This window comes from Leishmania braziliensis, chromosome 32 (genome assembly GCF_000002845.2).
Source record: "Leishmania braziliensis MHOM/BR/75/M2904 complete genome, chromosome 32".
NCBI classification, from domain to species: domain Eukaryota; phylum Euglenozoa; class Kinetoplastea; order Trypanosomatida; family Trypanosomatidae; genus Leishmania; species Leishmania braziliensis.
Genome location: NC_009324.2, coordinates 680,534 through 692,463, shown reverse-complemented (window position 1 = coordinate 692,463; position 11,930 = coordinate 680,534). Strand labels below are relative to the sequence as shown.

The 11,930-nt window shown below is 54.7% G+C and overlaps 3 protein-coding genes across 3 annotated transcripts; all 3 read left to right on the top strand.

Annotated features, from left to right (window-relative positions):
• Window positions 1-2,920: 2,920 nt before the first annotated feature.
• On the top strand, window positions 2,921-3,892 carry LBRM_32_1900 (putative coatomer epsilon subunit; the record flags this gene model as incomplete). The annotated part of the gene is made up of 1 exon (XM_001567495.2): window positions 2,921-3,892. The coding sequence occupies one exon, from the start codon at window positions 2,921-2,923 to the stop codon at window positions 3,890-3,892; it is 972 nt and encodes a 323-aa protein (XP_001567545.2).
• Window positions 3,893-5,329: 1,437 nt separating this feature from the next.
• LBRM_32_1890 (conserved hypothetical protein) lies at window positions 5,330-7,516 on the top strand (the record flags this gene model as incomplete). The annotated part of the gene is made up of 1 exon (XM_001567494.2): window positions 5,330-7,516. The coding sequence occupies one exon, from the start codon at window positions 5,330-5,332 to the stop codon at window positions 7,514-7,516; it is 2,187 nt and encodes a 728-aa protein (XP_001567544.2).
• A 1,513-nt stretch (window positions 7,517-9,029) lies between these two features.
• Window positions 9,030-11,048, top strand: LBRM_32_1880 (conserved hypothetical protein; the record flags this gene model as incomplete). The annotated part of the gene is made up of 1 exon (XM_001567493.2): window positions 9,030-11,048. One exon carries the CDS (start codon window positions 9,030-9,032, stop codon window positions 11,046-11,048), a length of 2,019 nt encoding a protein of 672 aa, XP_001567543.2.
• Window positions 11,049-11,930: the final 882 nt, after the last annotated feature.

Below are 11,930 nucleotides of genomic sequence, written 5' to 3'. Positions count from 1 at the left end.
TTTTTTGTTGTTCTTTCTTTCCCCCTTTTCTAGTGATCTCCCGTTCTTTCCAGTTTTAGTGTTATGCCCCAGAGACAGGCTCACGAAGATGAGCACACACCCAACACACTCAGGCGACTCGGGTACAGCCGGCTCTTTGGCGTTGCCCTGCCGGCTCTTTCTTCCTTGTTTTTTTTTTTTTCTTCTTTGTTCTGTCTTCTCGCTGAGAGAGTAACATTGTTGTTAACTGTTTTCAAGTAGAAGAAGGGCGATTGGGTGAGAGAAAGGGATAGAGAGTGGTGTGCGATGCGGTGCTCATCCTTCTTTGTCTTCTTTTCTCATGTCAATCTCTTTTTTTGTTTTTGGATCTGGTTCTTGTTTCTCTAAAATATGCTTGATAAAGCAAAGTAACTGAATAGCGCGGGTGCATGCGTGCCAGCAGAGGTGCTTGTTTGGTGATTGGTGCTGTCAATCTTCATGGGCTGAGGTGTAATGTTTTCAAGTTTTTAAACCTAAGGCGTCTCTGCATGTTGTTTTTTTCTGCTGTTATGTCGAATTTGTGTCATGTACTGTGGACACAGCTAACGTGCTCGTACTGTGTCGCCGTGTGAGTGCTGCGTAGGAGGACGCTTCTTTGCGTGGTGCTGTATGCGTATCCTTGCGGTGGTCATGGGTAAGGATAGAAAAAAGGGAGGCCTACCGCGTGCGTGCATGGCTTAGTGTGAACTGGGACTGTCTGCGGTAAAGTGGTTCAACCTGGTGGTGGTTGTGCTGCGAGGGTGTCACTTCATCGCTGTCAAAGTAAAGGGCGCGTTGTTGGTCGTGTAACGGGTTGGATGGCAGTCTGTGCCTCGTCCTAACGAGTAACAAATAAGAGAGCCGAAAAAAAAAAGAAAAAAGAAAAGGGCAGTCTCTACGTAATGCGCATTTCTCCCATTGCCATTGTTTTGGTGCTCTTTTGTTTACCTTGTTCGTTCTCTGTTGTGTTGCGCTTCTCTGAAAACTGTGTTGTGTGTTTTTTTTTGTTTGTTTGTGTACGCACCCTTCTCCCTTGGATGTCGGTCTACGTGTGTTCATGGCGCCCCCATCTCTCTCTCTCTCTCTTTCTCTGTGGGGGCCTTTGACAGTGCGCGCAGGCGTGTATGCGTGTTCTCTTGTTTCTCGCCTTTCAATTTTTCTTTCCTTCTCGTCTGTAGGCGAGTGAAAAAATTCCCCCTTCCATTGCTTCGTTATTGGTGTTGTTTTTTGTTTTGCTTCTTCGGTGCTGTTGTTATTCTCTTTTGAGGCGTTTCTTCTTGTCTTTCGCTAATGTGGGAGAAAAACTGATCCGAGTGGACTTCATGCCCGAGAAGAGCTTCGTTCCCTCCACACGCTGCGTCTTTGACACTCTCGCCGCGCTTAGTGCAGATCTCTCTCTCTCCCCTCTCTCTCTGTGTCCTCGCGCTCGCGTGTTTGCGTGCAGCGACGCTATGGTGCTGGGGTCCGCCTCGCTTTATGTATATCTCTCCCTTCTGCACTCGTTAATCTCCACGCGTGTCTGTTTTGCCGCTGCTTGTGCCTGTCGCGTGCTTTCTTTATATATGCAGACATACGAACGTACACATATATTTTCTGTCCCCACCCCCCACCCCCTTCTTCTCCTTGCCCCTTGAGATACTTGTCTACGCCTGGCACCTGTGCGATGCTATCCAACTCTGTGTTTTTCTGTTGTTTTGTGTTTTTTTTTTTTTGTTCTACCTTTGTGTTTATGATTATTTCCGCGTGTCGGACTCGTCAAGTGAACCGTGTACAACTGTGGCTCCCGCGTGATGCACATGGGACACTCGAAACGGAGCGACACACGTAAGAATGTTTGACACACACGAGTCCTACCGTGTAGACAGCGTGCCGTAGAAGGGAGTGAATAGGAAGGAAAGTGGCTGCGCAAGAGGACTTTCGTATACATATATATGTATATGTATGTATACTTGCTCTCTCTCTCTGTCTCGTGGACTCAGTCGCACTTACGCACGGATACAAAGAGGCGCACCTACTCCTTATAGGGGTGCACCTCCTTTCTTGTAGCTGTTTAGTCTACTGACTCTCGAACAAGGCAGCAAACAGAAGGCGTACCCAACACTCGCCTGCACGTCTTTCGTTTGTGTTCGTCGCTTTGAGCCACACGAGCAGGTCTGCCACACTCACGCTCTGTATGGTCTCTTCAATGCGTTTGTGATTGAAGGTCATACCATCAGCTCCGTGCCGCGCTTTTTGCTCCCGAGCGAGCACAGCGGAAGTAATCAGTCCTTGGCTGAGTGAAGAAGGTGATGGTTACGGTTAGGCCGAACTTACGCTATTGCATCACCACGTGGTCCTTTGCACGTGTAGTTCTATTGCACCACCAGAAGGCCCCCCTAAACGCTCGCTACTCTGTAATTACACTTTCCCTGTCGTCAATCACTCGCCTTTCGTTTTTTATCATTGGTCGGTATTGCCACTCTTGTGATGTCTGCATTATCGCTCAATATTCAAACACACCGACACCCACGCGGTTCTCCTTTTGCTGTTGCTGTTGGTGTCTTTGACATTCAACTGGCTCTTACTCAACGACTCTGCCTCGAATCCATGCGCCGTGATATACTCTTTGGCACGAAGGAAACAGAAAACGAACGGGATCATAGCGGCGTGCAAGAGAAGACAACGTTCCACCTCCTCTCGCTCCTCGGTTGCTTTAAAGACCATCGCACTTTTTTTTTTCTCTTTCCCTTTGGTGTTTTTGTGTGCCGCTGCCGCACAGGTCTGCAGATTCTCGAGCCACTTTTATTTTGTGCGTGCTAACCAAGCAGATAAAAAGACGCTTGCACATCAGCTCTCACAGGTGCAGAAGCTTGAGAAAGAGCGAGAGAAAAGCGAGGTACTCAAGTCGCACCTCAAGCTGCAGAAAGTACGAACTTGAGGGGAAATGACGGACGTCCTCTTTGATGTGCGCAACGCCCTCATTGTGGGCAACTACCACCAGGCGATCGCTGATGGCAGTACTGCGCGAGCCCTCTCGAGCAAGCCAGCTGATGTGTCTGCCTTCAACACGGAGAAGAACGCTCTGATCGCTCTGGGTAACATCGGCCTTGGACAAAGTGATACCGTCATCAGTCAGCTACGCTCGGAGAGCGACCCGCTGCTCGTGACGATCCGCAAATGGGCGGAGTTGATGTGCGCTATGCGTGACTACGGTGTCTTCTCCGATCAGGCCGCGAGCGCCACCGAGGCTCTGCAGAATGATGCGGAGAAGGTGGCGGCGGGCGCCCTCTACAAGGCTGTATTTGCTGCCACAGCCCTACTGTTTCAGCAGGATGTGATTGGAGCGCTGACGCTGGCGAAGAAGTGGCTTGGCGAGCTGCCGAATCCGGAGGGTGCGCTGGCCATGCGCTACACAGTGGAGCTGCACGGCATAGCGGTAGAAGCACTGCTGCGGCTGAACCGTCCAGACGAGGCGGCCAAAGAGGTGAAGCGCATGGAGCAGGTGGACGGCGAGGCGATCGTGACCTTACTGTACAGCGGCATTGTCGCCTTGCATCAGGCTGCAGTTGATGTGCTCATGGCTAACTACAACAGCGCCGTATCCGCTTTCAAAGAGGTGCAGCTGCGGTGTGGGCAGAGCGTCATGGTATCAAACTTGATGGCCCTGGCGCACATGGGTCTCAAGGACTATGACGCGGCGGAGCGTTCGCTGCTTGATGCGCTGACCGTCCGCTCCAATGATGAGGCCACACTGGCGAACCTCGCCGCCGTCACTGCCTGCAAGGCGAAATCTCTCGACGACGCCGAGCGCTACATTCAGCAGGCGGCTTCGACTCATGGTACATGGGGTGACGCCTACCACGCCAAGGAGCGCAACCTCGACGAAGCTGTTAGCGCCTTCATGATGGAGGCGTAGCTGCACACGGAAATTGATTTCAAAGGGGCCGTGTGTTCACGAAGGCTATTAGTGTAGAGAGTCTCCTGCGCGTGCCACAGCAGAAAACGTTTGCACACACGCGGCTTTCATTCTCTGAGCGGTACAGCGGACATCTTGCGGCTGGGTAGACAGTGACGACGCGGGGGAGGGGCGGGGAAGGCAGCAGTGCGCGTACCCTGGGCAACCATCCGTACACTGACAAACCCACAAACCGCCACTCGTCGTTGGACAAGGGTGAGACAAATAGGATAGCGTAGCCTTTGTGTCTTGTTAGGAGGGAACAAGAGAATGTACCAAGACAGTGGCGTCTCCTGTTTGCTTCGTCTTACCTTCTCCTCTCTGCCTTTCCCTCAATTTGCCGCCCTTTCCCTCCAACTGGATTAGTCCCAGCTCGTGGACACGACGTTTTCATTGGTGTTGGTAGTCTCCTTGATTTTCTTCTTTGTCGGGCCCCCTTTTTGCTCTTGACTTTGCCTGTTGTCATTGTTGCTGTTGATGCTGTTGCTCGACGTTGGCGTATTTGGTCGTGGGCAAAGCGAGAGAGAGAGGGTCTGCGTGTGCCTTTCCGTCTTATGGAGGGAGGAAGATGCCGGGGTCGCAAAAAAAAAAGAGAAATAAAGACAAGCAGCACTTTTTGGCTGTGCTTGACAATCTTTTCTGTTGAGTCCCCCCCCCCTCAAGGGAGCAACGCGTGGTCATCTCCTGCGCTGCCTTCCCCTTCCCCCTCCCCCCTACCACTCACGATTCTCCACTTTTCTTCTTCCAACCCAACACTGAATTTTGTCACGTGCGCGTTCGCGATGGTGACGTCCGTCTCTGAAAGGCAAACGAAAAAGTGGTAGGCTGAAAAAAAGAAGGGGAACGGCTGCACCCGCCCCCCCACAAGGCAAAACACTTACGACGTGAGTTATTTAAGCTGTCAATGCTGAGTATGACGATGGCGCCAAGCGAGCGGATCAGCTTGCTCTCCTGTGAAACACCGGGTCGAGTCAAGTAACGTGTACATCACGCAGGGTCGGTTCTTCGGTTATCGTCACTTTGGTGATGGTGATCAGCGTTGCCGGCGTGCAACCTAAGTGCCCCTGAGGAAGCCTTCTTCGAGCTCGTTTGTGTTTCTCTCTTACGCTTGTGCAGGACTTGCCCGACGCTTCTCGTTTTGATTCACTATTCCGAGATCAACGGCTGTTCTACAAGCTGCCACGGTCCCCCTCCCCTTCTCCTCTCTCCCTCCTCCATAATTTGTCTCTTGTGTTCGCCACAGCACTGAAGTGGCACGCGTTCTTCGTGAGCTGCCAGTCCAGCTTTGTGTGTGGTGTTTGCTTCTCTGCATCAATCTCTGACGGCACACCTCTCTCCTTTCGCTTAGTGTATCTCTCCTCTTCATCCTCTTCGTGGAAACGCAATCTCTGACCCAGAATGCAAGTGGAGGGCAACTGGAAGGCTGCAGCCAACTTGAATCTGCTTCTCGGCCTCGAGCACCCACCGGCGCGACTGGAGAAGACACTGCTCACTCCACAGCAATGCAGGGTCGGCAGTTCTGGCTCTGTCAAGGTGGAGGCGCGCAACACCGCCAGCTTCCAAAGCTCCTCCTACTGCGGCCTCCAAGACAAGTCGGCGCCAACGATTCGAAAGCATGTGATTGACTACTACAAAGAGATGCTACACCGCGTGCCCCTGTGGCACGGATTGGTGAAGACACAGGCGGAAAGTGCTGGCTGGAATAAAGTGGTGAAGCCAGAGCCACAGGATGAGGATAGCGTCCCCGGAATGGACCCCCAGGCCGGAGGTACCGCGCCCACTTTTGGTGGGCCCTTGTTCCGCGCTGTTGGCATTCTGACGCAGGTGCAGGATCCGTCGGCGCTGAGTGTGACCACCCAGCAGGCACCGTGGGAGTTCTACGTGGTACAGAACATGGATGACGACGAGTGCTACAGGCATGCGCTGCAGGCAATGGGGCAGACGAATTGCAAGGCAGAGGCGTCGTTCACCCTACTTCAGGATGCATCACACACTGGCTTCTCAGCGCAGACCTCTGGTAGGCTAGATAGTAGCACTAGGTGTTCCTCTATAGGGGTGGCAGCGAAGCCGGCGATGGGTGAGGCATGGGAGGAAACGCGAGGGAGGGCCGTCGAGGCGGACGAGGAGGTCGCTGTCCGTGATGGGATTCGCCTTTCACTCTACACGCGACAGGTGTCGAGGTTCACTGGTCTGTACCCTGGGATGGCTGTCGGCATCATCGGCGAGCCGTTTCAGCGCAGTACCCGAGGTGTTCTCACCGGTATTCTCGTGCGCGAGTTCGTCCTACCATCGCGGCCGATGTTGCCATGGCGGGTGGACCGACCACTGCTATCTGCGTCCATGACATCGAATGCTGGTACGGGCGGCCTTACCGATGGCAGCGTCTCTAGTGTGCGCATCCACTTCTGCAGTGGGCCGTTCCCACGGCGCGACGTGTCGGCGCTGCTGCGCATGGTCACCTGCCAAGCTCTGCACCGAGGTGCAGATATACTGGTTGTTGGTGGCCCTTTTATCCCCCCCTTCGCCAGCGAGTTTGAGCGCGACTTGCTGCCGTCGCTAGGCGCGACATTCAATGAGGTGATGGAGGGATTTGTGGACATACTGGAAGAGACGCTGAAGAACTACTACTCTACGCGACCGCTGCTACCACACATGAAGGTACTGCTCGTATCGCACAGAGACGACGTCACACAAGTCCCTGTGCTACCCACCACCATGTATGCGATCGCCGACACAGACGACATCCTCATTCGCTCGAACCCATGCCGACTGTCAGTCAACGGGGTGCACGTGAGCGTATGCAACGAGGACGTCGTCGGTGATATGCGGGAGCGCATGGTGGAGCGCTGGCCGACCGCCGAGGGTAGCCTGCGGCGCGTTGTTGAGGCGCTGGTGAACGGGCGTCTGTATGCGCCGCTCTACGGATTCCCAGTGACGACGGTGGATTTAAAGCACCTCCCACACCTACGCATGGACTACGTGCCGCCGCAGAACGAGCTGCTTGAGATGAAGCCCATAGCGGCTGTGTCGGCGAGCAACAGTGCTGCTAAAGTCCGTGGCCGTGGCGACGCTGAAAGCGGCGATGCCCTAACGAGCACGTCGAGCGCCACCTCCTCTCGTGGTTGGGAGGCTGTGTTTGATGTTTCAGCACAACCTTCCACCGCCATGACGGGGAGTGTGAAGATGAAACGTGTCAAGCTGGAGGAACTCGCCGGTGACCAAGAGGAGGAGGAGGAGGGTGGTGGTGCATCGATCGCGTCCGGTGGCCTAGTGATCCCATCGACGGCTGCTGCTGTACCTACGACGGAGTATCTGCCTCACATTATGTTCCTCCCTTCTAGTCGCCCGCAGTTTGCTATTGTCACCCACCAAAGCGAGGAGGTCGACGGCGCCGATCTCGACGACGCGGCAAGCGCGTCGGGGGTTCTGGTCGTGAACCAGGAGGTGTGGTCGACGCGCTCGTCACCGACGTTTCAACTCCGCGTGGCGGAGGTCACAATTCCGAATACAGACCTCGTGCTGCGGCGTGGCGCTTCGTCTGCTAACGGTGTCGCGTGTGGGGTCCTGCACATCTACAGCGCATAAGTCCTTGGGGATGGAAGGGGGAACGCGGAAAGATGTGGGTAGTCCCTGTAAGGACGCATGATGTCCCTGCTCGTCGTCACGCGTTTACTATTTTAGCGGTCCTCACCTATCAGGCCTCATCGAGGCGGAAGAGGCACTGACTGTTTTCGCGTCTTGCTCTTGCCGGTTTGTTGAGGAAGAGGAGATGCTAGAAAGTACCATAGAGATGGTGTGCGCATTCCGCGTGCCATTTATGCGTTTGTGTCATACTAAAAAGGGGACCGTGAGTCGGACTGGATCAGCGGGCGTCTATGATGAATTAGCGCTCAAAGGAAGTCGTGTTTGAGGTACGCGTGGCTCTCTCCCTCTCCGAGTGGAAGTCTCAGTGTCTGCTTGGTCCCAACAGGTAGTACACGCACGGACGGAAGGTGAAGAAGAGCAAGGGCGGGGGAAACAAAAATGTGAGAGAGGCCTCTCTGCAACACAGCTGCATCAAACCGTGCTATCTACCCCCCCCCCCCTGCCCCATTTTAAATCACTGCGGCGAGGCATAAGTGGCCTGCTGCAGCAAGTGCGGCTTGGGTTATTTCAGAGTCGCAGCCTAGAAGGCGAGCAGCATATCAGCAAAGACAGGAAACACATATGCACAACCACTTTCCATGAAAAATGCATCAGCACGCACTCTCTTTTTCTCTCCCTCTCTGGTTTACCAACCCCCATTACTGGACTTCCTCTTTCGCACCCCTCTGATGGTCACCTTTAATGTATGTCTCTCGGCTTGATAGACATGTTGCCAAGGTCATCGCCACTTCATACATCCCACCCGGGCGACCCCGCACGCATCTGTTTATTTCCTCGGAAGTTTTTTTAGTTTGATGTGAGCGTGACACTTGTGCGACGACAAGGCGTGCGCGCCGCTTGGCCACTTGGTGCCTCATCTTCGAATGGCGAGTCGCGGGCCTTTCGCTCTTGTGGTGTGAGCAGTAGCCAAATGAATGGGAGAATTTTCATCAAGACGCCCTTCTCACCTCAACGATGGGGAGAAGGGCTCTTTCCTGGGCAGTGAGGGATCTTCTCTGTGCGTTGTGGGTCAACCATGGTTTTCTTTGGCGGATGATGACTCGACATTTGTAGCCGTACTCCTCGCCTTACACAGAGGCGGCTTCTGCTGTATTGAACCGCAGTCGGACAACCGAGGGAAGACATACGCAATGTTTCCGCACTGCCGTACTGGGTGCGCGCCCGCGCCGGTGAAAAGTGGGGAGAGCGGCGAAAGAGAGACGCCAAAACTCTCAACAGGCAATCGACTGGCGCACAGCAAGTGAGCTGGGTCTTATGGGTGAGCACAAATGACGTGTACTGCTACCTACGATCTTTCCTCCCGCTAATCTCTTAGAAACGTTTCTCTCCGTCCTCTTCCCACCTTGGGCTTTACCCGCTTCTCCTCTTATTCACTTCACTACACAGGGCTGCCGACTCCGCATTACACGGATCCGCGACACACCCTGTTCCACTGCAGTTGCTCTTTCAGAGGATGCGGAGATCTGCGCGACTGCAGAAGCAGACCCTTCATCCTCCCAAGAACCCGGTCCCGCTCACCGCCAACCCGCTGACGAGATGGTCGCGGCGTCTGCCGAAATGGACGGATCTCAGCGGGACACTGACGCGCGTGCGTGTGGGTCTGGAAGGGTGCCACAGCGCCTTTAATGCCACGAATAGCGTACGTACATGCCTGTACTTTCAAACAATGTCCCCACCAACCTTCTTGAGGGCGGACTCGTGGAAGGCGATAGAGCACGTACAGTTGCGCGAGACCGCCCCCACTGTTTTGTCCGCCTGCAACGTTCAGAAGGATGTCCTCTCTAACTCAAGAGTAGCCTTTCATTCGGAAATGAAGTCGAGAATGTCTGACTGCGACGATACTGGCGCCCTCTCTGAATCGCTAGCTGACGGCATTGCCCTGTTCGGCGAGGAGGCCTACTTCTCCCCGCCACGCTACCCACCTTTCGACCACGGCAAAATCGCGACCGTAGCGCCTAGTGAATCTCCGTTAGTGGCGCTTGAAAACTTTGCTGATCGCGCGCAGAGCGTCATGCGTACGCGCCTCCCCATTGCCGCCACTCAAAATGATGGAGGAATTCGCCTAGTTGTGGGACATGAAAACTGGGGCGTCCGCCGAAGTCTCTTACGGACCAAGGATGTCACAACGCCAGTCCCTATGACCGATCCTACCTGTGCCACCGCCCCTGCTGGCATCTCCGAGTCAAAGTCTGCACCTGTCGCGGATATGGTAGTCTACATTCCACAGTATGGCACCACCAGCTCCCTCAACGTGGTCACATCCTTGGGCATAGCGCTGTTCTATTGTTACATAGACGCCAACTGTCCAGAGGCGCGCGAGATCTACTCAACAGAGTCTCTGTCTTACTCAACCGCTGATGGTGCACCAGCTAATTGTGCCTCTTCTTCCAATGAACTCGATGAGCTGCGCCGCTGTTTACACCAATATCAGGCCTTTTTCTCCGAGACCCTTCCAGCCCCTGTGAGCTCCGGAAGTGAAAGCGCGTTGGCGGCCACGGATGCGCTGTCTCCTCGGCCAGCCACACCTGTTGTCGATACCCACGTGAACACAACCCCTCGCGTGGACCACCGTCCCCTCCATCCAGTCTTCTACCTGCGCTGCTTGGAAGAAATACAGCATCAGCAGCGCGCGTACCGACAGGCTTTGCTGCGGTACAGCCGTCGATGCCAAGTGCTCACCGCATCCCCACAACCTCACACAAACGCGAGCGCGTCGTTGTCGTCGCCGCCAGCCTCCTACTTTGGTCTCTCGGTCCTGTATGAAAACGAGTACGATCAGCGCAACTTTGGGGGCCTCATTCGAAGTGCCAATGCCTTCCTCGTCGACTACATCTTCTACGTTGGCCGACGCAAGGTTAATGTTGTCGGCGCTGTCGGCTCTCACCACTACACTCCACCCGTGTACCTCGGTGCCCTGCCAGACGCATCAACTGTTGCAGTAACGGGCGATCCAAGGTCGGCGAGCATGTCGCGCGAGTGGGCGGCTGAGATACACGCCAAGGTAGAAGAGGCATACGAAGCCATTGCCCCTCGAAATTGGTGGCTACTCGATTGTGGACACGACTTCTTGTATGAAGCGACCCTTGATGCGCAGCTGGAGCACGATGGCTGTGAGGACGAAGCGGCTGCATCTTCTTCTGCGTCATTGCAAGCGTTTCGACGAATGAAGGCCAATGGACAGGTCCGCTCCCTATGCGACAGCGAGGCGAGCCTGCGAGAAGCGATTGACGACGGGTTGGTGCTACTCATCCCTCAGGAAGGCAGACTGCCGCATCCTGGGCTGATGGGATTGTGCACGGGCGTTCTCACGGTTCTTCCGGAAGGAACTCACTTCTGCGAGAATACCGGATATGCAGCCGATGACTGTAGTAATGGCGGAGGCGGTCACCGCGGTCTTCCTTCGCAGGTGGCAAGCGGCATCGCGTTACAGCGTTTGTCCGCCGTGTGTCATCCATGCCTAGCCGCTCTCTGAGGGAACTGAGAAGAGGGCGTTCTGAAGCGATATTTTGCGGGACTTTCACTGCTTCCTTAAAGCGCGCCCATGTGTGCCTGCGATCGGGTGTGTGTCCTACCGACTGTTGTACTCAGAGCGCTTAACAAGCGAATTCGAGGCGTCTGTGCATAGGCTCTGGGGAGCGGCTCCTCTCATTTGTTCGCACTTCAGAGGCGTGGCCTCTAGGTGGTACCCCGTAGATGTGCCTACAGTGATGCGCATGGGTGGTAAGGCCAGTGGTGAGCAAAGAGGCTTCCTGGCGTGCGAGAGGCCCCTTCCGTCCAGCGCCCGTCCACACGTTTTTTTTTTTTTTTAGCGCAGGCGTGAATGTGTGTTGGTGCGGTGTTTCTCAGGGACATGAGATTCCTCCGTTGACTCTCGTACAGGCGCACAGGCACGCAACGGGCGTCTCGTGCGCCACACATGTATCTCAGGTTAGCACCCGTATTCCATGATTCTTCACCTCGTGTGCTAAGGCGGCTCCTTCCCACTTTATCTACTCGCCCTCCTTCCCACTTGCTGTGTTCTTCGACATTGTGCATACGCGCTTGTAGAGGAGCTGAGATAAGTAGAGCTAGGCGGTGGTTTCTGAACGAGACTGCAAAGGAACCACAGTTTTTTTTTTTTTGTGAGCATCCGCAGCGCTGTATACCCAACAAAGACGGTGTCAGTACCCCCGCTGGTGTTCGCTCTCCAGCCTCTTTCTTGGTGATCACTTTTTTAATACCGTCGGGTAGAGCGTCTGGCCTCTGGAACACCCCTTCTCTCTTTTCTCGCCCCTCCTCCCCCCCCCCCTACAAGGTCTACGAGGAACACAAGTGTTCTTCAGTTCCCCTGCATAGAAATTGCACGTGATAACAC